Source organism: Oreochromis aureus, linkage group 3 (genome assembly GCF_013358895.1).
Source record: "Oreochromis aureus strain Israel breed Guangdong linkage group 3, ZZ_aureus, whole genome shotgun sequence".
Lineage (NCBI taxonomy): Eukaryota > Metazoa > Chordata > Actinopteri > Cichliformes > Cichlidae > Oreochromis > Oreochromis aureus.
Genome location: NC_052944.1, coordinates 60,051,145 through 60,077,290, shown reverse-complemented (window position 1 = coordinate 60,077,290; position 26,146 = coordinate 60,051,145). Strand labels below are relative to the sequence as shown.

Sequence of the window (26,146 nt, the reverse complement as noted above, 5' to 3'; positions counted from 1 at the left end):
GTTTAGAATTGAAACCAGAACCAGACATTATCTACTCTTCACTGAAGTAGTCCACCAGTCCAACCACTGATGTCCAGCGGTTGGTCACTAACTTGGTCCCTAACAACTGCAGAACAGAGTACATGTCTTAAAACGTGTTAAGAAAGATCTTCAAATGATTCTATACTTTTTTTCTCATTTGATTACAATGAACCCGATTTGGACATGTTAAGTATATGTTGTGGTTTTGTTTATATATGTAACCCCCCCCCCCCCTCTTCTGTTACTTATCAACCAGCGCTATTTCTGTCCCTCATTGACTAAAACGCCTCAAAATTCTGACCAATGATGCTTCCAGCCTTTTGGATTAGTATGTTAACCCTTTAGGCATATCTTGCACTGACGTTGCCCCTTCAGCAGACAAGCTAAATGGCGCAAACTAGTAGAAGATCTCCAACATCTTGCTGCACACAGTAAAGGATCTGAGCTTCCTTAGAAAGTAGAGTCTGCTCATCTCCTTTGTAAACAGCATCACTGTTGGTCCTCCAGTCCAGTCTGTCATTCAGGTGAACATCCAAGCTGTCCACTGTGTTGACCTTCTTAAACATGATGTTGATGGGCCTAGTCACTGTTTTTTATTCTTCTACTGGAAGTCCATCACCAACTCTTTTGTCTTGCTGACATTTAAATGGGGGTGATTTCTCTGGACCATTCCACATAGTTCCTGACCAGCTCCCTGTACTCCATATCCTGCCCACCCTTAATATACCCAACCACTGCAGTGTCATCAGAGAACTTCTGAAGGTGGCATGTTTCACTGTTGTACTGGAAATCTGAGTTGTACAAGAGAAATAGGAATGGAGATAGGACCACCCCCTCCGGTGCCCGAGTATCACTAATCACCATATCATACCCGGTCCCCCAGCTGTACACATACCCTGGATTATTTTTGATCTGATGTCTTTCAAAATGTGAATAAAATTTTTTGAGTAGTGTATGCCAGAGATGGGCAGTAGCGCGTTACTTGTAACGTGTTACTGTAATCTGATTACTTTTTTCAGGTAACGAGTAAAGTAAGGGATTACTATTGCAAAAACGGTAATTAGATTACCATTACTTTCCCGTAGGAACGCTGCGTTACTGCGTTACTAAAACCGTGATTTTTTTGCGAGTGTCTCATGACAGTGACGTAAGCGAGTGCGACGTTCGTGACAACAGCTGTGTGCAGATCAACAATGGATAATATATCGAGTGCGGGAGAGAGTATGAGCGTGCAGCGTTTAAAACGTGGAAGTACTGACCTTACTTTGAGTTTGATTCCATAAAAAGTGACAAAGACATTAGTGTCCGTTGTGCGTGGGAAGAAAACTTCTTTTTACAGTGAAAAAAACCCCTTAAACTTCCAAGCAAGCACTGGGAGTGCGCTACCACGTAATGGGAAACTCACAGAGAAACTCACGGATTCTTCAACTGACCGCTGCGGCACACATGCACCAGGGTAAACCTCCGCCTACGCCACTCCTGCTTTACAGGTGAAAATAGAGCAACAGGACCGCTGAGTCTTTGATGTTATTTATTTTCTGCTTTGTTTTACTTGCATCTATTTGACAGAGTGAGTGTAAACATACACAGAAAATTTTATTTTACATGCTGGAATGTGCAGAAAATTTAAACAAAGTTAAACAAATTTCTTCCAGTCAGTGAATGTTGCACATAATTAAATATTTGCTTGATGCATAAAGTTAAAAGGTTAAAACTAATAAAACAAGTTTTAAAAAGAGACTTTTCCATTTGATTACATTTTGTATGATGGATTATGCAGAAAAAGTAGAATTGGGCTGAAAGATCTATCGGTTTATCACCTATTCAGGTTGTAAATCTTGTTTTTAAAAAGTAACTAAGTAACTAAGTAATTAATTACTTCTGAAAATAAGCAATCACTAGTGATGGTGAGATGAAGCCTCGTGATGAACTGAAGCTTTCCATCCAACTGGTCGATTCATGGTTCGAAGCATTGTGATCATTCATTTGCTCTACTGCGCCATCAAGTGGACAATTCAAGTGAAACAGGCTCTGTGATTATAATGATGTGATGTGTAAACCTCTAAACTGAATAAATAAATTGTTTTCGTGGTTATTTATCCCGAATATTGTCTCAGTAAGTTTGATACAAAAGAGAAAGTGGAAACCATCAGGACAGAGTTTTGGTATGATTGTGTAACTGTTCGAGCTGGGTATCGTCACTGATTTCTAGAATCGATTCGAATCGGGGAAATTTGACTCAGACAGTCAGAAATATTATAATTCACATCATGCATCAGTACATTTCCATATTTTTGTATCTATAAAAATAAAGCTGACACTTGCGAGACTTTATCAAAGGTGTAAGCATCACAGCAGATGCCTTTGTGTCAAAGTAGCTGAGGCTAAAACACAGAAAGACGTGAAGGTGATTTTCCTTCCTGGATTTTATAAAAATATTCTGTAGTAGATCACAAACGAAAGAAAACCATTAATCAACATAGGAACATTACCTGATGCTGCTGAAGTGAAGCAGAGCAAAGTTACAGAGGTTTTATTAGAGACACAGCTAAGCATTTTGCAATTTTGCATAATTATAAAAAGTTATAATTTGTTCAGTAGCCTATTGAACAGCAGAAAGTGACCGACAGCGCTGCAAACAATGGTAGACTTGTGCGTAACAAGCAAGCGAATAATGCAGAAAACAGATTTTTAGATGCGAAACTGTTCTTAAAGTACACCGTGTGTGTGTGTGTGTGTGTGTGAGAGAGAGAGAGAGAGAGAGAGGGAGAGAGAGCTGTGCATGAAGTGTGATTTTATCGTGCAAAACAGCAGAAGTCAGAGGGAATTCATGACGATGTTTATGTGAAGCGTAGTTTGGATCTTCTTTTGCTGCTGGTTCAGTCAATATTGTTTGGAGAGAAATAAAACCTGCAGCTTCAGAATCAGCGCCAAAAGGGCGTAAACACGAAGCACGGACCCGCCGACGGATTAGAATCAGTGAGCTGTTGGCTTTCAGCCCCGACCGTGTCCGTGTCGTCTGGTGAGAAAGGCGACATCTCACTGATTCTGATCCGTCGGCGGGTCCGCGCTTTGTGTTTGCGTCTTTGGGCAGAATCCGTGTTCCTGCTCTCATTTACTGTTCTAGCTGTTTGGTGGTTGTTGAAATTTAGTGAGGTTTAAACCTTAGATTCTGGCATTTCGGGCAAAATAAATAAAAAATAAATAATGGATTCAGGATTTTAATTCATCGATATCATGTTATCCAAGCTAGAATCGATTTTTATAGATAATCAAAATCAACCCCTAGTAACTGTGTAATCATGCTTATGTACATTTGGATAATGACACAAACTAGTGTTTGGTGCTTCACTTTTTAATAAACTAAAAGACAGAAATCAGATTATAGGATCTGTAGTGTTGTTTATTTATATTATGGTACTTATCTTTGTGATATTTATTACTGCGTGCATACTTTATTAGAAGAGATGAGATTAAAACAATCTCTTCCTTGCTGGTTCCATCGAAGAAGAAACGCTCAATTAACTATGTAGCACGTACGTAATCAAATTCCACAACACAGTGTGATGGGGGAATCAGCTCTGTTTTGCTGCCCATTTTATTACGAATCTGGTGCAAACCGGCGAGACAGTTCCTGAATCAGTCACATGGTACGGACTGCCCGCGAGGCCTCGAACGTCACTGCATACGTAATCAAAGCAAGCCTCGATACGCGCTTCACAAAACCTCCCCCGAGATTACCCGACACAGGTTTCGAAGCTTCGACACACAGGACACATCACTACTGATTATACCACCCCTTTCCCTTCACCATGACTTAGCAACCACTTGTTCAAACGGAAGTTCCCTTCCACCACTCATTTCACCCCTCATCACCCTCCTGTGACTTGCATACTTCTTACAACTAAGAAGCACATGCTCAACCGTCTCCATAGCATTGCACCCATCACACAACCCAGTCGGATGTTTCCCTATCTTAAAAAGAGTACCAATTAAAAAGCAGTGGCCTGTTCGTATTCTACTGATAATAACCTCCTCCTGTCTCTTTAATCCGCCACTCCTCTTAGCTTCTATTGTGTTTTGCACCCTATATAAATGTCTCCCTTTTGTTTCATTATCCTATGCCATTTGCCAGAAGTTCTTACTTTCTGCCCAAACTATACTTTTCCCTTCAGATTTTGACAGTGTTATATGTACATCTATATCGACTTTTTTAACAGCTGCTTTAGCCAACCTATCTGCTCTCCAATCAGTTATAACATTTTTGACAAATATCTGTGGTCACGTTCCTCTTCTTAGTATCTGTTAATGATCTGTCTACTTTAATGTATTTCAATGTCCATATGGGTCGTAAAGGCCACAACACTGTCTGACTGAAGTCTTTGTCATACACTTTAAAAGTTCTTGCTCTACTATCTCCAATCCATCCAAAACTATTTTTAGAAACCTTTCCTCTTTCCCAACAATTCCCTAACACTTTCTTAACAGGATGGTTTTCGTCATGACCTTTTAAATTTATCCAATAATTAACCATCAGCTGTTGCCTTCTAATATACAGCGGCATTTCTCCTGATTCCACTTGTAGAGCACATATTGGTGTTGTTTTAACTGCCCCTAAGCAAAGTCTCAGTGCTCGAGCTTGGATTACTCTTCTTCTTCTTCTTCTTCTCCTTCATAGGGTTTATTGGCGGTTGGCAAACAGCAAAATGGTGCATTACCGCCACCAACTGGTGTGGGAGTAAGGACCGAAATCACAAAAAAAAGAAAAAGAAATCACTACTCTCTACTTCTCTCTTCTTCTCATTTTTCTCTTTCGAGAATTGGAATCTCGATGTTGATGTTTTGATGCTGTGTCTAGCTTCGGAAAAGCAGATGTTTCGAAACTCTGCTCCGAAGCCTCTTTTGAAACTCCCACGACTGACCACGTGACCACGACTAAATGCGGGTTGGGTGCAATTCACCCCAGTTTGGATAGGTGATGCACCTGCTGTTTGTTGGCAGCGTGAGGCGGCAGAATCATTTTTTACAAACCAGAGTCATTTGTAATTACTGAATTAGTGTTTGTGATAAAGTCGCCTCTGTTTACACGCACGTGTAAAAGAAAATAATACCCGCTATCTCATTATTATTATTATTATTATTAAGAAGGAGAAGAAGAAGATAGACTATCCTTAAGAAAATAAAATAAATAAAATCTCAATAAAACCCTTCTCTGCTTTCAGAGAGACAATAAAGCAGGATAAAGTTTCAGCTCTGACTCCGTCTGCTTTCTTGCTTTTTCTACATAAATTGGTATTTGCTGCATTAGCTGATTCATAATGTACTGCCATGAGAATATATTTATAGTGAAGATGTTATATTGAAGTTGTGGGTCAGCTGATGAATATTAATCATATTTATCATTTTCTTTTCTCTGACACCATCTCAGCAATTTTCCCTCAAGTTTGATCATTTTTAAAAGGTTCCAGAATTTCTTACTCAAATTTACCCCCTTTTCTCTGCTCCTGCGTTATGTTTCTTTAAGGTCTTTTCTTGGCTGCTTTGAATATTTCTCCTCAATTCTGAATATGCCGACTTGTGGGTTTTTTTTAAGGCTCTCACAAAGCTTTTGATTTTCTTCAGTAAGCTGCCAAAATAGATTAGAATGGCCTTAATGCAGCTGGATCCAAGATTTTATATACAGTATATTTCAGCATTTGACCTTGAATTCTGATGACGCCTTGCCTCTCCTCAAACATAAGACAATATGGGCTGTACTTTGTAGTCAGATTTTTTTATCAAGAAATTTATCCCATATCTTGTCAGACACTGGTTTATTGAGGGATCTGAAATCATTTGAGAAAAAAAATTGTCTCTGAAATATGATACTTTTTGTTTGTGTAATAGTTACAAAACTTAACAAAAATAGAAACACTGTACCTCTTGATTGTGACATTTAACTTTTCAACAAGGCCATTTGTTTAGTTATGATGAAGTGAGCAGCTTCAGACACAAACCAGAATTGACCTTGAAAAGTTGAGCAAATTAGTAATCACAGCTCAAGTTACATATTTGCTTGATATATCAGTATCTACATTGTTTCAAAACCCTGAGCCCTGGAATTTTAGCAGTCTTTTAGGGCCATTAAATTTGTAAAAGAAATAAAGGATACAGTTAGTTTTTGTTCACAGTTCAAATGGCCCAGTGGAGCCTGGAGGTGTGGGACCTAACCACCTGACCTGATGTGCCATTCAGAGGACAGTGGGTCAAAGAGGTGGTGTGCAGAGTGCAAGAGGTCACCTGTGATTGCCCTGTTTTTCCTGAGACAGGAGGATCAGGTGACAGCCTTCAGAGGTGGCAGAGGGCAGGCAATGATTTTTTTGGACTGTGTTAATTACCCTCTGCACAGGCTTCCTGTTCTCTATTGTGGCCCTCCACTCACTAAACACTCAGGAAGAAGGAGAGCACACTCTCCACTGAGGAGAGGCCAGCAGCAGCTTCTGGTCCAGGTTATTCATCCTGGAGCTGCTGTTGGCATTTCTACCACTTCTACAGTAAATAATTTGCAATAATTTCTTTTCTTTTTTTTTACAATTCTGAGAATAATTAGGACAGCGTTTCATAGCTGCAGATATTTTGTGTTACTTATTAGCACCACAAAAGACCTGCATTTGAGGCTCATTATGAAGAAATCACTTTGTGGTTTTCTCCCATCCACAGTGTCCACCAGAGTGGCTGACATGAAACTCCTGAAAAATGTAACTGTCCTCTTCAAAATACAAGACAACATTTCTCTTAAACAGTCTACATGAAATAAGCTACTGTACTAAACTTTTATCCTGAATGGTCCCTGATGTAAATCTTTAAATCTTTCTCTTCTGGTTGACTTCTAAACTTCTGGAGTTTAAATTTCAGATGCTCTTTTTACAAATTTGGCATCCATTCATTATCCATTATCTAAAACAGCTTATACTCCACTGCACAACAGACTCAAAAATAAAAACACAGTACAAACCAATTGGAACACCTCAGTCTCTCATGTAACCAGCATAATTTTCCCTAGGGATCAATCGAATATTCTGATTCTGATTTATGTTTTCAGTTGTTCTGTAATCACTGTCTGACCGCTGTCTCCTCACTAAACCCACAAATGTTTACATTTCCTGAGCCAGTATGTAACTACCAATCCACTCCAAGTTTGTCTAAGACAAAAACAGTCTGTGCTGACAGAATGCCACACATCACTTTTTATAAATACATAACTCTTTGTTATTGAATCAATTTACTTTGAAAATCTTCCTGAACAAAAGTAGTGGTGATTTTTTAAAGCTTCATGTGCAGAATTGGACATTTCTTTTCTTACTAGTGTAAGCTGAAAACAAATACCATAAATACCAATAAATGTCATTTTATTTAGGTAACAGTTTATTTGCAAGAAGCAAGAACAGAAGAGCAGTACTGTGCATGACACAGGTCTTAAAATGTGATGATAGAGCCAGGTGCAGGTGTGTCATGAGTTAATCTGGTCGTAGACTGTGGAACTTTGCTGCACATGGTACTAGTGGACTGGAAATTAAAATAAGCACAAAAAAGCTAGCCCTAACGAACTACTGCAAAGTGCGCAGAATGTGGTTAAGTATTTACAATTCATGATTTACAAAGGCTGTTTGCAAAATCCTGTCATCTAACAACAAACAGCAAAGATGCGTGCATAAACAGCCTTATGCAATCTAATCAGAAGAGCCAAACATGTAACTGAATATGGAACATGATCAGTGTTGAAGTCTAAAGTTTATGAACTGGATCAAAAAACAAAAGCAAAGTGAAAACAGTTGATAAACATATGGCACTGATTAAATTCATAATTCATTCATAGGTGACATCATCAACCTCGTTGTCCAATCCCTGCTCACCATTGGGGGATCTGGTTATCATCTAGGGGCAGGAAGGTTAGTTACCTAAAGTTGGAAAAGAGAGGATTTAACTTTATCACAGTTTCAGTTGGAGACAGCTGTTAATCATCTGAATGTTAATAACTAAATGATAACTGTGTGTTACCCATAACGTTAGAAATTCCCTTTGAGGAAAGTGGAGATGAAGTTTGGACAGAACAACAAACACACAGGTAGCCAATCAGAGTAACACCAATCACCTTCACATTTCGTGCAAACATGTTGTGTCACCAGCAGAACCACCAGAGAAACCAGTAGAACCACAACACAGACTGTTCCAACAAACAAGAACACATTGGTAAGAGGAGGAGGTGTGGATGTAGGTGGAGGTTTGGATGTAGGTGGAGGTGAGGTGGTGTGTTCCTCTAAAATAAAGCAAACACAGTCATTAAGTTCTCGTCACGTTGTGAATGTTGAAAGCTGCAGAAACACAGACAGGTGAGTGTGTCACCTGTGACAGTGATCCAGCTGGATGGAGACTCTCCATGACCGCTGATGTCACACTTGTAGAGGCCTTCATCAGACCTGGAAACATGCTGGATGGTCATGTGACCTGTAGGCTCTTTCCCGATGAAGACGCCATCTTTATAGAAAGCAGCTGGGAGGTTGGAGGGAGTGGTCTTTGTTTTACAGAGCAGAGTGACGTCATCTCCCTCCATCACAGGGAGGACAGGACTCTGCAGGATCACTGATCCACCTCAACACAGAGACAAACTACAGCATTTCATCCATTTACACACAGCTTCATCAACACTAACTCCACACACTCAGCTTACCAGTGACTGTCAGGTTAACCACGTTACTGATGGTGCCCTCTCTGGACTCACACCAGTAAACTCCACTTTCCAGTGGGTCGATGTAGCTGATGTTACAGGAAGAACCAGCTGGTTTTCCCCACCCATCTCCACACTGAGTCCTCTGTTGTCTGCTTGTGTTTCTCCTCAGGAACAGTCCAGCAGAGCTGTCGTCCTCCTCACAGCTCAAAGACACAAACTGATCTTTAAACAACTGAATTCTGTTGGGACTCACAGTCAGATGAGCTGTAAGAAAGGAGGGATTTAATTAATTAATTTTCCACAAAACAAAATAGTGGTTCCAATAAAAGTCTGCAGTCACTTTTATTGCTGGAATAAAAAAATATACTCAAGTATGTAGGTATTATAAGCAAAAGTTCCAAATGAGCCCTTGTAGTTGTTAGTGCTTTAATGTCCAGAGAAATTGTCTTCAGCTCCTTATACCAAAAAGCTACCACTATAGAAGAAACATCGTTACATAAGAAATAAAAAGTAGGTATACTTAATGAAATTTGAATATAATTTGAATATAAAATATGAATTCTTATAATTATTGGCTTAATCTTTGAATATCTGTTCCATAGCTTGCCTACATAATAAAAATTGTCATTTTATGTCTCCTTTCTGCAACTGTGACTCAAAGAGAACTGAAAATGTCAGCATGATCAGGTCCATTTCATGGACACCTACATCAGTCATAAGTTCAACACATTTTTCCATAGGACAGCAGACTATGCCTTTGTAATGGTATAGGCGCCACATAAATAAAACTGAATTTAATTGAATTAATGCAAGCAAGCCATATTCAAGAACTACTCACAGAAATGTTGTTAATTTACAGACTTATTGATTTAAAGAAGATATATTCTTTCATAAATAGCTTACAGTACCAAGGCAAAATGTATGCCATGTAAAAGGCTGCAGTGCTGCAGATACATACAGTAAAAACAAATAGTAAAAGAAAGTGTTATTTCTACTGATCCACTGTCTTCTTATATGAGTCTGACTTCAAAAACAACTTCACAAACAAAGTTGAGCCATACATTTAGATGGAAATACAAATTTAAGTTACTTCAGAGTAGGGATGGGTATCGTTTAGGTTTTATCCGATACCAGTACCAAACCGGTACTTTTGAAACGGTGCCGGTGCTTAAACGGTGCTCGAACCGGTGCTTAAAGAATGGAAAGCACAAAAAACCTCTCATGTTCAGCTGTTTTTTTCTAAAAAGATAACAATGTAAGCCTTTTCTGCAGCTATAGGGCATATATGGTATCACTCTTGGCTGGAAGCAGTGCTTAATCAATGGAAAAAACACAAACTTTGTCCAAAAACCTCTCATGTTTAACTGTTTTCCACTTTTTCTTTGGTCATTTTAGCCTTTTTGGCCAGGGTGAAGGGAATATCTGCCATCAAACAAGAAGACAGCTGCATGTAACTACGACGGTGTTTGCTAGTTCACCTTACGTGCATTAATGTAATGACGTGGTTAGCCTACTCAACGTAAATTACACATGAACAACATTGAGCTACTCACGCAGAGAAGAACGGCTGCTGCTGCCATCATCATCCGTCATCATTTCTGCTACACTGCAGGGCTAGGGGCCAGGACTCTACTCTTCGGGTTCTTGGGGGATGTTGCTAACTCCGGGTCCGATAACAGGCACCACACCCGCAGTAGATGTGCACGGTGTGAGGTCTTGCAGCAAGCTATCAAATACGGCGTATTCCTTGGCTTTTAAAAAAACGCTGTGTCGCCAGGTGTTTCATCGGATTCGAGGTGTTACCTCCTTTGACAGTATCACAGAATCAGCTTAAAGCACTTGTTGCAGGCTGCTGAGTTTGCATCTTTTGCTGTGAAGTACAGCCAGACTTTTGACCGCTTCACCTTGGGCGTTTTTAATCTGTAGCTCTTCTCTAAAAGAACGTACGTACCTGGGCCCGCCTACTATCCTCGGAAAGGTGAAATAATTGGCTAGAATCTAAATTGTATGACATCTCAGGAAAGAAAAGCACCGAAATAAAGCACCGAAATGTGCGCTGCTTTTCGGTCTGGTTACTACCGTTTATGTCAGAACCGGTGCCATCATGGCACCAGATACCAGTACCCATCCCTACTTAAGAGGTATAGTCCTAGCCCCCCCCTTATTATTATTATAAAATGGCAGATAGAGGAGGTGGCTGATACCCAGAAATTTTACCAGTGGCTGGACAAAGCTGGACTGAAAGACAGCACGGAGGCTCTAATCATGGCAGCACAGGAACAAGCACTGAGCACAAGATCCATAGAGGCTGGGGTCTATCACACCAGGCAAGACCCCAGGTGCAGGCTGTGTAAAGATGTCCCAGAGACAATCCAGCACATAACAGCAGGGTGCAAGATGCTAGCAGGCAATGCTATGGAACGCCATAACCAAGTGGCCGGCATAGTGTACAGGAACATCTGTGCCGAGTATAACCTGGTCAAAATGGGACAATAGGGTGTCCGAGCTAAGATCCTGTGGGACTTCCAGATACAGACGAACAACATGGTGGTGGCTAACCAACCAGACATAGTGATGGCAGGCAAACATAAGACGGTCATAGTGATAGATTTAGCAGTTACCAATGACAGCAAAATCAGGAAGAAGGAAGAAGCTTGAGAAATACCAAGGGCTCAGAGAAGAACTCAAGAGGATGTGGAGAGTGAAGGTGACGGTGGTCCCCGTGGTAATCGGAGCACTAGGTGCAGTGACTCCCAAGTTAGGCGAGTGGCTACAGCAGATCCCGGGAACAACATCGGAGATCTCTGTCCAGAAGAGCGCAGTCCTGGGAATAGCTAAGATACTGCACAGGACCCTCAAGCTCCCAGGCCTCTGGTAGAGGACCCGAGCTTGAAGGATAGACAGCCTGCAGGAGCGAGCGGGGAATTTGTGTGTTTGCTGCTGTAATTTATAGATCGGGGAAACCAGACAACCTCTGGCTAAGCAGATGGCACATCACAGACCAGATAGTCAGGCCAAGACAGAGTTTTAAATAGTATTGGAGAAAACCAGTCATGTTTTCTGCATTTTCAGCCATTGTGGAAACTGCCGCTGCATTAAAACACATGTGCACACAGTAAACCTGCCTGGAGGACTGTGGCTCTAACACAATGGCAAATCCTGGGTTAACTTATAAAGTTGCTAACCTCATGTGTTGAATTATGTAAAGGTACTCTGCTAGAGTACAAGCATAAAAATATGTTAAAGAAAACTTGAAACTGTGATAGAAGAAGTTTACTGACCCTGCTTTGTTGAACAACTCAGCAGTGAGTTCAGAACTGCAAAGAAAGATAGTTGGGTTAATTTTCACAGAAATAAAGAAAAACAAAAAGGTGGAAAAACATACGCGTGTTTTGTTAGTTGAGGTTTAGGCGACTGACAAGAAGCAGGAAACATACTCCGTGTAGAGCAGGCCAGATGTATGCAGTCAAACACAAATAGGCTAAAAGTCTTCTTCACATCTAAACAGTTTACATTAACCTGTTTTTCTTTTACAGACTTTCCAAACTGAGAACACAAGACAATAGACTGGATATTTTTGTTGTTCCATTTCATCTTAAAGTGTGTAATGAATATGTGGTAGTTGCTATTTTCCTGGCCTTGCACATGATCTAAAATAAACAAAACCACCACCTTAAAACCACTGTGTGGTTTTGCACAAATCAAAGTCTTTTTTTATGGCATACGTATCAAACAATAATGAAAAGTGTGTTAGTAGCTGTGTAAATCTCTTTGAATTCTTCTTCTTTTCACATCTTATGGCTTGGCACTTCTCAAAATGTCACTATCGCTGAATATGTAAAACAAAAAGGTGTGCTTTGTGTTATTTTCATCTTCAGTCTTATTTTGCTAATTGTCACATGACTAGTTAGAGCCATTCTGTGATCACCCACTGAAGCACTGAATGAATGCCCAATAACTAATCAACTAGAGCTTAATTTCCTAATGTAGTAATGTAGTTTAAATCTACTGTAATTTAAAAGGTTTTATTCAAATCTGAGTCTGGACATAAAATATAAACAGTTGACTTACAGAAAAGGCACAGTAGAGCCGCTCCCTCCATCGTGCTAAAATCTTAGCTCTACTTTAGGTAATGCTGCATTGAAAACAGGGATGATTCTGTTAAGGAAATCACTGCATGGGCTCAGGAACACTTTCAGAAAAATGTTCTGAACACAGTTTGCTGTGCCTTCCACTGATGCAGGTTAAATCTCTCTCATACACAGAAGAAGTCATATGTGAACATGATCCAGAAACACTGCCAAAATGGACTGAGTCAAAGTGAAAAACTGTTCTGTCATCAAACAAATTTCATTTTTAAATAATTTTTGTCCCCCTGCCCCCCTTCAAATTAAAAAAGAGATCTACCTTGTAATCAGTCTTCATTAAAAGCCTGTCTCATGGTTTGGGGGTGCATTAATACCTGGAGTTACAGGCTGGATATCTGAAAAAGAAACTGTTGGGATTTAAATATATAATCTGAAAGCTTATCTGCTGATTATATTGTTTTATGTATAAGAGAGGGCCAGCTTTGAGTTTGAGCTAAAAGTACTGACAGGAAACTGCATGCTTTTGCAGAGCACAGGAGCAGAGTGAAACTAAGCAGAGTATTTGATCGAAACTTAAAGTGGGTGTGATGTCTAGAAGTACATAAAAAACCTGGCTTCTTGTTTCTGCTTGAGACTGTGGCTGATGTCGTCTGTTGTGGATAGGCGTAGCTTTGGGTCACGTGGTGTTGGTAGTAGTAATAGTGATTGGCAGAAAAATCTGACAAATAAATGCATATCTGTTAAGCAGCTAGAATCTGCTGTGAGACAGCCTGTATCAGTAACCAGATACTTACTCTGGCTGGCATTACCTTCTCCTTCAGTAAAACTGTGAGGAATCTTGCAATTGTTTTTGTCCTTCAATACACAGAAACATCTTGTCTCAGTGTGATGCTGAAAAACTAGTTCATGCATTTAATACTCCAGGCTGCGCTACTGCAATTCATTATTATCAGCTGTCCTAAAAACTCCCAGAAAAGCCTTCATTGCTAGCACTGAATATATAAATGATTCCTATCACACAGTTGAACAAGTCAACTAATAAGGTACCGTATTTTCCGCACTATAAGGCGCACTTAAAATTCTTTAATGTTCTCAAAAATCGTCACTGCGCCTTATGTATGAATTCTGGTTGTGGTTACTGCACAACAAACCAAGGTCAGCAAATTTCTCGTCTCATAGTTCAAAGTGTTTATTTTTATTCTTGGATGCTACTTGAGTAGCTTTGCATGAATCACAGTTCAAAATAATCCTTTATCTGCTTTGGAGCAGCCCCTTATTTTATTCTCTCTCTGAAACAAGTTTTTTTTTAAATTTCCTGCCCATTTAAGCCAACTCTCACTAAATGGATGCTCCTCAAAACCAGAATGTTTGGACAGCAGGTGGGTGGAGTTTCTCTGTCTGAAATGTCCATATTAGCATTTTATAGGTTATATAGATTTTGTAGAACTGTGGGAAACATACACAGTGAGTAAAACCATGCAAACCACAGTCATGGAAGTAAACAGCAGACAACATGTATGCTTTGGAAAAAGAGCAGGCAGAAAGTCTTTTTTTAAACTTACACACAGCTGGCTTTTACAGAGTTTCTAAACTGAGAGAGCCACTTGACAAAAAAAGAACAACTTAGTTATTGAAATTATTGATTGAAGGCTGCAATGTATTATCAATATATTATCAATGTATTATTCATACAACATTTATTAATAGTAGATCCTTGGTTTTGTGTTTAGATTTTTGAAAACTTAAACAAAATAAAACACATTAATTATGTTAATGACCTTTATCTTTCTGCTGCTGCTTTTGGGGATCACCATAGCAGGTGAGCTTCCTCAAGCTCACCTTATCCCTAGTGTCCTCTTCTTTCCCACCAACCCTCTGCGTGTCCTCCTTCACTACACCCATGAATCTTCAGTGAGATCTTCCTCTTTTCCTGTTGCCTGGAAGCTAAATCTGGAATATCCTTTGTCCAATATATCCACTATCCCTCTTCTGCACATGTCCAGACCATCTCAGCCTTGCCTCTCACTTTTTCTTCAAACTGATTATCCTGAGTGTTCCCTCTGATGCATTCATTTCTATTCTTGTCCATCCTCAGTGAAACTCTTAACATCCTCATCTCTGAAATGAGAGAGGTGGACACTCATTTCCACTAATACCACCCAGCCTGCACTCCCTTCTTCACCACTATTGTGCGCTGTCCATTGTTTTGAATGGTTGACCCCAAGTATTTAAACTCTTCTACATGTTCACTTTTTCACCGTCCTCCCTCTCATTCACATGCATGTATTCTACTTCCTTTCATTCCTCTTCTCTCCAGAGCATACGTCCACATCTCCAGGCTCTCTTCCATCTTCTCGCTGCTCTCACTTCAAATTACAATGTTGTCTGTAAACATCAAAGTCCATAGAGATACCTGCCTGACTTCACCCTTCAATTGGTTGCAGCAAATTGCCACAGCTCCCCGAGTCTGGTTCTGCCAAAGGGTTCTTCCTGTTAAAAGGGAGTTTTTTCTTCCCACTGTCAACTTGGTTATAGGGGTTATCTGATTATTCAGGTTTGCTCTTTTCTCTGTAGTGTCTTTGCCGTGCAACTGTTGTAATTTGGGACTATATGAATAAAATGTAATTGTTTTTGGTATCTTCTTTATTTTTCTGCTGTTACACAGTAAGGTAGATTGTTTCTTTGAACCATTACCGAGGCACTAAATATGCCCACAAATCCGGCTACAGCATCATTTCGTTGTGTATTTATTAGGATTTGGGTCCAGTATGAAAAAAAAAATTCTAACCTTAACCTAAAATAAAAATAAAAAAAGTGGACTTACAAAGTAGTTGCAGTAGAAAGCCTCTGTTCATTGTGCTGTGGTCTTTGACCAGTTCACATCAGGTAACACAACCCTCCTCCTTCCTGACCAATCATAGCTGTCAGTGCTGTGGTTTTCTTTTCAGAGAAAATTAGACTCTTTTTTTTCTTCTTTTGTCTTTGTTCCCATAGAGATGAGATATTATTGAAACAATAGACTGGCACATGACACAAAGACAAACATATTAAGAAGTTGAAATAAAAAATTAAAGGAGATTATTGGTAAAACCAGTATATATTCATATTTAATGCTAAAATGACTCACATCTGCACTAAGATACAGATGTAATAGTTCCTGTTGCATATTGGTAGAAACAAATTTTGTCTTGTGGTAGCTGTCAGTGTTTCAACTGTACATGAGGCCTTTTGTTTCTGCATTCTGACACCTCTGCTCTACTTTTATTTAATTTTAGTATTAAAATGTCCATCTATCATCCATCCACCTTCTGCAGCTTATTCAGGTGCACTTTCTTCAGCTCTCATGTAGTTACAGGAATGCTTTCTTAAACCAACCAAGAGACACATGATGGTGCAAGAAGAACCAGCTGGTTTAACCCACTTTTATGACCTTGTTCTGTGTTTGTAGACAAAGTTTTACAGTTTTTTTTTATGACTGTGAATTATCATCAGTCTGGTGTCATGTCGACTGATTCATGTTTAAATACCAGAAAGTAATATTTGTAGCTTTTAAAAGGCAATAAAACTTTGCAATTATATGCAGTTTTTAAACTTTTCTCACTCTATGACCAAATTTGAGTACTTAGCTCATTCTCTTTGTGCTATAGTTCTCTAATCATGCCACTTCTCCACTCCTCAGCTCCAATCGCCATCTGTAGGTAAATAGTCACTGGAATCTGCCACACCACTCATTGCTCTGTTTCCCTTCAAGGATCTCTTGACCACACGTACCGCCCTGCCTGCCCTTCTACCATCAGCTTTCACAGGAACCTTGCAACTCAGGTCAGTCAAGCATCATGGCACTCGGCTTGCCACCCAGACCTTCACCTCTCCCTCTAAGCCTGAAAGACTCCACCTGCCAAGTAACCCAATTTCCTCCATTAACCTTAATTCCCTCCTGGATAATTTTGGTATCCCCATTAACTACTGTCTCCTCTGTTCACAGTTTGCCACTTTAGGTCACCACACGACGGATGTTGTGTTTAATCCTTCGTTTATGTTTACGAATAAACCTTGTATGAAATTAACTGGCCCATCTCCATATCTGGTTCTGCACTTGAGTCCACAGTCACGTAAAAGTCTCTGGGCCCCTTTGACAGGGTGGCCATCTGCAGCAACCGGTTGGGGTGAGAGAATCAAGATAGGATAAAAGATATGCTGAGGAAGAGAGCCAGAGATTAATAACAAATTTAGAAGATCGTCATTTAGCCTGGAGAAATAGTTTGTTGCTTTATAAGAAAGTCTCAGGTAAAGCTAGAGCATCTTACTATTTATCACTGATTGAAGAAATTAGAACCATAAGAACAACCCTTGATTTCAGTCCAACATTGTTTTGACAAAGTTACAGACCGATTCAGTATTGATTTTAGTGACCTTCCGATGATCTAACTGGGTGTCATTACCTACATTTATTAAAAGTGCCATTACTGCTGAAGGAGGATGAGGAGCAATTAAACACAATGAGCAGGAAAGTGTGGGAGGGATAGGAGGCAATGCTGCTAGTGAGTTGGCTATGTGCTAGCAAATCCCTAAAGACACAGTGAGTGAATACTGTGACTATAAGTTAGAGAGTCAATACATAGAGAGTAATCTTTGCATGAAGCATATGAAGATTACAGTATAAAATAAGAAGTCATCTATAAGCTGATCAGTTACACAAAAACACCATTGTGTATTGGACCAGGAATAGTAAATGATACTCTACCGCAGAGAGTGGACACCAAGTGACAGTAACACCACAGTTTTTTGTTTCTTTGTTTTTTGGTGGTGAATAACTGCCACATGGTATTGGATAAAATACACACTTTAAGAGCAAAAATAATATCATATATCAAAAATCAATAATATCTAGTATCTATAGTCAATATCTAGTTCAGAAACTCATCACTCATGAAGAAAGCAAGAAAACGGCGGAAATGGTTTTTTACCTGCTAGCAAGGGAAGGCTGGTCAGAACCAGGCTCTTGGAGCTGAACGCTCCTCGCCTGTCTCCTAGCCAACTTCAAAGAAACAGCTTTCACTTGCAGCCTTTTATTCAGTGAATACAAGCACCACCCATTGTAACACCCACAAAAGGTCACAAAAGGTTAAAACACTGTGTGTGTGTGTGTGTGTGTGTGTGTGTGTGTGTGTGTGTGTGTGTGTGTGTATGCACATGAGTGCAAATGGATGGGGGTGCGTTTGTGTGACTTCCTGCTGACAAAGGGTCATCTCCCCTCACCCTGTACAGTGCTTACCTTCCCTTAATGGTTTACCATATACAAACACAGGTGAGGACATAAAGGGCAGGAAGTAAAACATCCTCACTAAATAAGGACACACAGAATCTTACTTGCAACGTCTGGAGTTAAAACTATAGCTAATTACCTCCCACACCAAGGGGAATCGAAACAGAAGAATGTCTTTAATCATGCAAATTAAGATAGTTTGGGCATCTGATTGGGATGTCTCCTGGGCAAGGTGTTCTGAGCCTGTCCTAGAGGAAGGAGACACTGAGGTGGACTCAGGACACGCCTAAGAGATTATGTCTCTTGGATGGCCTGGGAAACTGCTAATGTTCCCCCAGATGAGCAGAAGGATGAGCACCTTTATCTTAAATCATTTTTACTTCTATGAGATGTGCTTAATCGGTGACTTACACTGCCACCTCACATGTTCAACCTATCCCTGCATGTGTTTATGTCAGTTACTTCAGGTTTCCCCAGCAGGCTGACAATATGCAAGTTAAGTTAAATGGTGATTCTAAGCTGTGTTAGATCTGGTCAGTGCTATTTCAGGCTTTATTGTGTAATACCCTGAAGTAGGCTGGGATGACCGCCACTGCCCAAGAACTTTGGATAATGTGACAATCCACTCCATGTTGCCCTTCTGTCGGCCTGTTTGTTTTTCTGTTTTGTGCCTCGTTTGCAGGCATTAGAGGAGTAGAGTAGTTCATTTCCAATTAATGACAATGGCAAGAACTGGGCCTAGCATGCCAGTGCTCTATAAAGGCCATCTGAGCTCAGTCACTAACATGTTCTAATCCCAAAACTTAACATACCGACACAATGTGACAAATCATTGGTATGTTATGCATTGGGAGTTAAAAGGGTCTCCAGTCACTGTGTGGTTCTCTCCTCTGAGATAACCTGTGGTTTTTGTAGTGTTTCGTTTGGGTTAGCACTAAACAATGTTGTGTATGCCATTATTCCACCAATGAACCTATCAACACCACTGTTTGTACTGACCACAAAATCCATGTTTTGTGTAAGGCTTCTGTTTTATTTCTTCATTTAAAATGAATAGCTTTTTGAATGATACCATGCGGCCCTGTTTGCGACACTAGACGGAAAAAGGATGCTTAATGTGGGTCAGCTGAGCAAAAAGGTTGAAACCAGTTTGAACCAGGCAAGCTGTACCCTTTTTTTCTCACCACATTTTAGTGGTTAAAGCAGAGAGAGGCTCTCTGATTCAGGTTAAAAAACAGCTCAATCTCATTTCCTCTTAGCTAAACCGATGTCACAAACAGTGGAAAGAACCAAGCAGTTTAAATTTTAGGATAAATATTAAAACAAAGATTCTCATGACAAGAGTAGTTTGGGTCTTTCTGGTTCGTAAAACAAAGAAACATTTCTCATTTCCTCACTTTATAGACTTATGAAAAGGAACATTTCTCATAAAGCTATAGGGGGGCAAAGCTAAACTGCAGTGTCTCACAGAATCAGGAAGGAGGAGTGTCCAACAAGATGTGACTATGACGTTTGACTATGATCAAAATGTCAATAATACCATTAAGAGAAAGAATGGAAGAAATAACACTGCTGTGGCTGCTCTGTAAGTACAACATAATGAATTATTACTACACTAGCTGACATGTTCTGTTGAGTTTGATTCCAATAACATTTAATTTCATTTAAGTTGTTCTGGTACTCCTATAAGCATTTTTCAGCTCCCATGATATTCTTTAACAAAGTCTAAAAAAATTAAAAAAGAAAATTTAAGAAACAACAGTCTTAACCTCTAAAGCCCCAATGCCCCCTGATACGGGGGCAAAAGGCAGGAGATCAGTTAGGCTTGGGGCTTAAGAGGTTAACTATTATTAAGGTCCCCACAAACTCTAAACAAGCTACATTTTAGCTTCATTTTGTGTTTTTAATGTAAAATTTATTTTTTTAATTGACATTTTTAAAAATGATGTTATTAAAACACTTCTGTCAGCTTAGATTGCTTTTAAACTAGAGTGTTTCCAGTTTTGAAAGATGACTTTTAAAGCATGTGTGGAGTGTGGAGTTAAAAGCTTTAAAAGTGGAGTTTAGTGACTTTAAAAATGCTTTTTATGCTTTGTGCATGCCTTCCTGAGTCGAAAACCTGAACCTAACCCGAGTATCATTTCTCTTTAGTTGTGACCTTATTACTGATCTGCACAACAAACCAAGGTCAGTAAACTTCTGTCAAAGTTGGAAACTCAGCAGCTCTAATAAAAGAAAAGTCTGTAAAGTGCTTTAGGAGAGCTCATAGAGGCTTTTCATTGGTGGGATAGATCCGATTTTATCTTGCCTGCAGTTATCTCCATATAAAAATGCATTATTTTTGGATCTTTGTCACATTTTTAATTTTTCATAGTAATGGGATCCAGAAAAGAGAAGTAGTTACACGTTACTGTTGTGCATGTTGTGGTGAAACTCAGAGACATCACATCCTGTCCCACTTTCATGTCATACTGAGACAGTACAACTTTAACTGCTTAACATCCAGAGCCTTTTTTGCAAAAAAACAAAACAAAACAAACAAACATGATATTCTTGGAAGCACTGTGTTTGTTTTGATGCACCCAGATTTGGATATTACAGTTTTTCTCAGTCACTTTGGTGCTTTTCTCACATCACTATTAACATTTGCACAGCAGCGCATTTCTGAAAGCATTTGGTGCAAACTGCAAATCCTAGTGGATAACCTGCAAAAGCAAGTCACTTGCTCAAAATTGATAATCCATTCCTCAAAAGCAAGTATTTATGTCAATGAAACTGCCAGTGTCATCAAAATGAGAAGTCTTGACACCATCTTGATGAACAAGATAGTCAATTGGCTTTGTCATGTTTCCATTATGACAGTGTACAGTATTCTCTCAGTGTTTTCCAATGCAAAAAAGGTCAGAACTCAGTGACACTATCTGTAAGTGCTCAAGACAGCACTATGCACTTTTTGTATAGCTGTGTACAGTAAAATTACAGTAATGTACACTAAACATGAGATATTATGACCTGATATTATGTTGGATTACTGTCCAATACTATACATACCTGTTCTCCCTACAAAATTTTTGACTGATTAAATTCACAGTGTTCTTCCAACATTTGGTTGGATCCTCTGACCAGCCTCATCCATTGTGAGACAGTGATTGACAACATGGTCAACAAGTGTTGCCCTAATTTCATTAGGGATCTGCCTATGTATATGGCATCTTCTCCCTCATCCCCAGTTTTGTCCCCCCCGCATCCTCACCCCTCTTCCACGATGCTGACCTTCCATTTCTGTGTCACAGAATTGTAGAAATGGTTCATACTATGTCCTGCTCGGTTCATATGTGCTTGCCAATTGAGGGTTCTTGGGATCGATCCATGAGTGACTGTGAACAAGTGGCTTGTCATTGGTTACAACTATTACTTCACACACCTCCTCGTCAGTGAAAGCTCAAGTTCACCTGAGAGAAAATGTTCAATTTAGGGGGCATTTCCAGGAAAAAATAATAATGCTGAATGCGTTTGAAAACTAATTCACCAGTTTTGTATGTAATGATTCAAGCAATGAAATAAAGACTATTAGTTTTATTGGGAACGACTATTTAGCATCCAAAAGTACAGTTCATTTTGACTGACATGACATAAGCAAATGATAATGTTGTCGACAGCAGAGAACTGTATGAAAGCAACTGATACATGTCCAAGAGCATTTGCAATTTGTTCAGAGGAAGGAGAAATTGCTACTATATTGTGTACAAATGACTAAATGTTGTAGAGGTTGCACTAATGTTTTTGAGAATTTTCATTCTGATCTGACCTGGCATCTTGATTGTTGTTTTGTCACAGGGAAAGCAGCATGTGCTTGACAAGCACAACTATCCACACTAGTTTGTTGATCAGTAAATGTAATGAGTTGGTCATCTGTAAAAATGCTCTTCAGATTGTCTGTTTTGAGTATTGTTCTGTGCATCATTACAAAGTATGTAAGTTCTCCAGTTTATGTTAACTGTTAAGTTAATTTTAGTACATTTTAAAAATATACATAGTTACTGTATGTGTTATACTGTATGCATCGTGTATGTATCATACACAAATGAGTGTATGATACAATCCATGGTAGCATATAACACAGTAACGTGACAACATGTACCACTGGCATATAATTTGAAATTTAGTCACTATTTTCTAATAATACTGACTGTTAGGAGCATCAAGAAAGTGAAAAGTGATGTTTGTTGGCTCTAAAAGTGAAGCAATCTCGATAGACTCCCATGTTAAAAGGGCCAGTTTTATAATAGTTTCATAATAGAATAGAATAGAATAGAATAGAATAGAATAGAATAATCTCAAGGTGTGAATGCGATTGTCTCAGACACTCTCTTGGCTGAAGTTTGCATGATTTTCTGCATCTTCTTCCAGCAGCTATAAGTAAAGAAGGAGAAATGGACTTATATTGATTTGATAGGCAGAGAGATTGAGCTGGAAAGTGAGAAATTGTGCAGCAGGCACCTGAGTGCATTGAGGCAACCGCTGTTGTGTTTTGAAGATATATAAATAAAACTTGATTAAGTTAAGCCAGCCAGTGGATATAGAGCTCCAATGCTCTCCCATTAAATCAAATGAGTGGGAATGTCAAATGTTCCGAAAAAGCAGCAAACCAATCTGGAAAACCATAAACGAAATGTCAATCCAAGTCAATAATTAACAATTTAGGAACGGTGCTACCTGCACACTGCTATGAGTCGCAAGCTGTCCGACAGAGACGCAGCCAATCACAGTGGTTCGTGGTTTTAAAAGGTTTGCAATTGTTAAGAAATATGGAGGATGTTTTCTCCTCTCCCTCACAGCTCATCTGACAGTGAGCCCCAACCGATCTCAGTTCTTCGAAGGAGACTTTGTGTCTCTGAGCTGTGAGGAGGACAACAGCTCTACGAGATGGAATCTGACAAGAAACACAAAAAAACAACAGAGGACTCAGTGTGGAGATGGGTGGGGAATACCAGCTGGTTCCTCCTGTAACATCAGTTATGTCTTTCCACTGGACAGTGGAGTTTACTGGTGTGAGTCCAGAGAGGGTCCCATCAGTAACATGGTTAACCTGACAGTCACTGGTAAGCTGAGTGTGTGGAGTTAGTGTTGATGAAGCTGTGTGTAAATGGATGAAATGCTGTAGTTTGTCTCTGTGTTGAGGTGGATCAGTGATCCTGCAGAGTCCTGTCCTCCCTGTGATGGAGGGAGATGACGTCACTCTGCTCTGTAAAACAAAGACCACTCCCTCCAACCTCCCAGCTGCTTTCTTCAAAGATGGTGTCTTCATCGGGAAAGAGCCTACAGGTCACATTACCATCAAGCATGTTTCCAGGTCTGATGAAGGCCTCTACAAGTGTGACATCAGCGGTCATGGAGAGTCTCCATCCAGCTGGATCACTGTCACAGATGAGGAACTTCACTCTGATTTCACCTTTTATTTTATTTATGTATTCACCTGAACAGATGGGATTCTCTCTATAGGTAGACCTCCAATCAAAGCTCCACTTCCTGCCTTAAAACCACCCATCTCTTCCTTGAGCACAGTTTCAGTCCAGCCCACATCTGGAGCTCCGCCCTCTGCCTCAACACACCAACAGCTCACGCTGACCCTGGTCCGCTACCTGGTGGTGTCCTGTCCATACTTTATCTCCACTCTCCTCATGGTGTCTTTATATTTATCCAGAACCAATAATCAATAATCAATGACCTAATAACCCAATGATTGGCAGCTGTTAATTGTTTAATTCTTTAAATAGAATAAATCTAACTTTCCTTCCTGACCTTTCTGGACTCCATGAAATGCCTCCTGTAACAGTGATGATCCCACCTACACAGGCTTAACAGGGACTGGACCAGGAGATTGATGATGTCACAACACAGACATCATCTGTCTCATTTTTTACTTTATGTTGCTTTTGTTGAAATACTTCCAGAGCAGGTTCACAAAAGTTTGACTGTAGATTTATCTATTCTTACTGGTCTGCTCATCTCTGATTAACACAGCAGAAGCATGGAAGTCACAAAGTTACTGTATGACCCATTAACACACACTTCTGATCTGACCTTCTGATCCAGAAAAGCTCATGCATAGCTTTGTTTAATTTAAACTGAACTATTGTTCCACACTGTATACCAGAGTTACTCATTAATCTTATTACAGTGTCAGCAGGCTTGCACTTGATCCCTGTGAATCATAGAATTCAGTATTAAGACGCTGTTTGTGTTTAAAGCCTACATGGTGTCAAACCTGCATATATGGTAGAAATAGTGTGTCTGTATTTTTCCTCCAGATCATTAAGGCCTTCATTAAGAAGGCCTTAAAAAATACACTTCTGATCATCCTGCAGTTTAAGCTCAATTCAAAAGTAGGTGCTGTTGCTATTGTTGCACAGTCTCTGGAATCACCTCCCAACCGACGTCAGATAACAGTTTCAGTCTCAGCTAAAGACAAACCTTTTCTGTCTCTGTGTTTTTAGACATCTAATTTCTGGAACTGTGATTGGAGGATTGGGTGATCTTGGGTTATTTCATATACAGACTGGATATATAGTCTCTTTTTTATTTTCTAGACAGAATTATAAAAGCACTTTAGGTTTAAATGTGTTATATATGAAATCTACTTACCAACTTACTATTAGTTTGTTACTGTGTGTACCGGCTAGTCTGGGTTGTGTGCTAACCACAGCATGGTTGGGGAAAATAACATGTTCATAGACTAGATAAATATGTTCATATTTTATAAACACTGTTTGTATATTTCTGTTTTCTTTAAAAAACACAGCAGACAGCTGTAGGTAATAAGCTAAAACTCTAGATTACTATAGATTGAGACTGTTGTGTGCTTTGAAGAGGGCTGTGGAGTTTTTTTGTGGTCCTTTGGTTCCCTCTAGTGACTCCTTGAAGTATAAGCATGCCTTTTTTCCAGCAAAGCGTTTCAGGAAATTTGTCCATTTTAATGTGTAAGAAGTTTGGTTCTCAAAATAAAATCATACCTTAAGCATATAGTGGATCTCTTGTGGTGTTTACCATAATACTGTGAATATCAGTATACAGACATTTTCAATAGGCCCCTCCTACCTTTAGGGCCCCAAAGTGCAGTGGCATGTGACTGGTGCTCATCTAGTAAGAAGTAAATACAGGACTAATATATATATATATATATATATATATATATATATATATATATATATATATATATATATATATATATATATACTGAGATAGTGGACTCTTATAGGTACCTGGGTGTTCACCTGAATAATAAACTGGACTGGAGCCACAACACTGATGCTCTTTACAGGAAGGGTCAGAGCAGACTCTACCTGCTGAGGCGGCTGAGGTCATTTGGAGTACGGGGAGCGCTTTTAAAGATGTTCTATGACTCTGTGGTGGCATCTGTCATTTTTTACAGTGTTGTATGTTGGAGCAGCAGTTTATCGGCAGCTGAGAGGAAGAGGTTGGATAAACTCATCAGGAAGGCCAGCTCTGTTCTGGGATGCACCCTGGACCCAGTGCAGGTGGTGGGAGACAGAAGGACTCTGGCCAAAATAACATCTCTGATGGACAGAGTCTCCCACCCCATGCATGTAAATGTTGCTGAACTGCAGAGCTCCTTCAGTGACAGACTGCTGCATCCTAGATGCATGAAGGAGCGTTTCCGCAGGTCCTTCCTCCCTGCAGCTGTCAGACTGTACAATCAGAACTGCTCCCAACAATCATAGATGTTTACATCTGCGCAATAAGTTAATCAACCGATTCACACTACAACCTGGGTTTGCCTCTTATTTGTATATATTTTTATTTAATTTAATAACTGTACAATACTCTGTTTATAGTAACCATTGTCCTTAATGTAAATATGTAAGAAAAAATTGTGTATGTTTCTGTTCTGTTCTGTGTCCTGTTTGTTTGTATATGTATCTTTCTGGCTGCTGTTACAACCAAATTTCCCCTTGTGGGACAATTAAAGGATTATTCTATTCTATTCTATTCTATTCTATTCTACATATATATATTTCAAGTCCAATAAAATAATTTTGGGCC

The 26,146-nt window shown here is 39.5% G+C and overlaps 1 protein-coding gene and 1 long non-coding RNA gene across 2 annotated transcripts in view; one reads left to right on the top strand and one right to left on the bottom strand.

Moving 5' to 3' along the window:
* The window catches only part of LOC120434019, a 63,062-nt gene extending 37,945 nt beyond the window's left edge, over positions 1-25,117 (top strand). The window contains exons 8-10 of the mRNA XM_039601389.1: positions 16,568-16,638; positions 22,921-23,184; positions 23,264-25,117. Coding sequence (XP_039457323.1) covers positions 16,568-16,638; positions 22,921-22,929 — 80 coding nt within the window. The 3' untranslated portion in view covers positions 22,930-23,184; positions 23,264-25,117. The remainder of the gene's footprint in view (positions 1-16,567; positions 16,639-22,920; positions 23,185-23,263) is intronic.
* Positions 7,405-8,460, bottom strand: LOC120436046. The gene is made up of 3 exons (XR_005610077.1): positions 8,404-8,460; positions 8,153-8,317; positions 7,405-7,958 (listed from the first exon to the last, which is right to left on the bottom strand). It is a non-coding gene; the product is annotated as an uncharacterized LOC120436046 (long non-coding RNA).
* Positions 25,118-26,146: the final 1,029 nt, after the last annotated feature.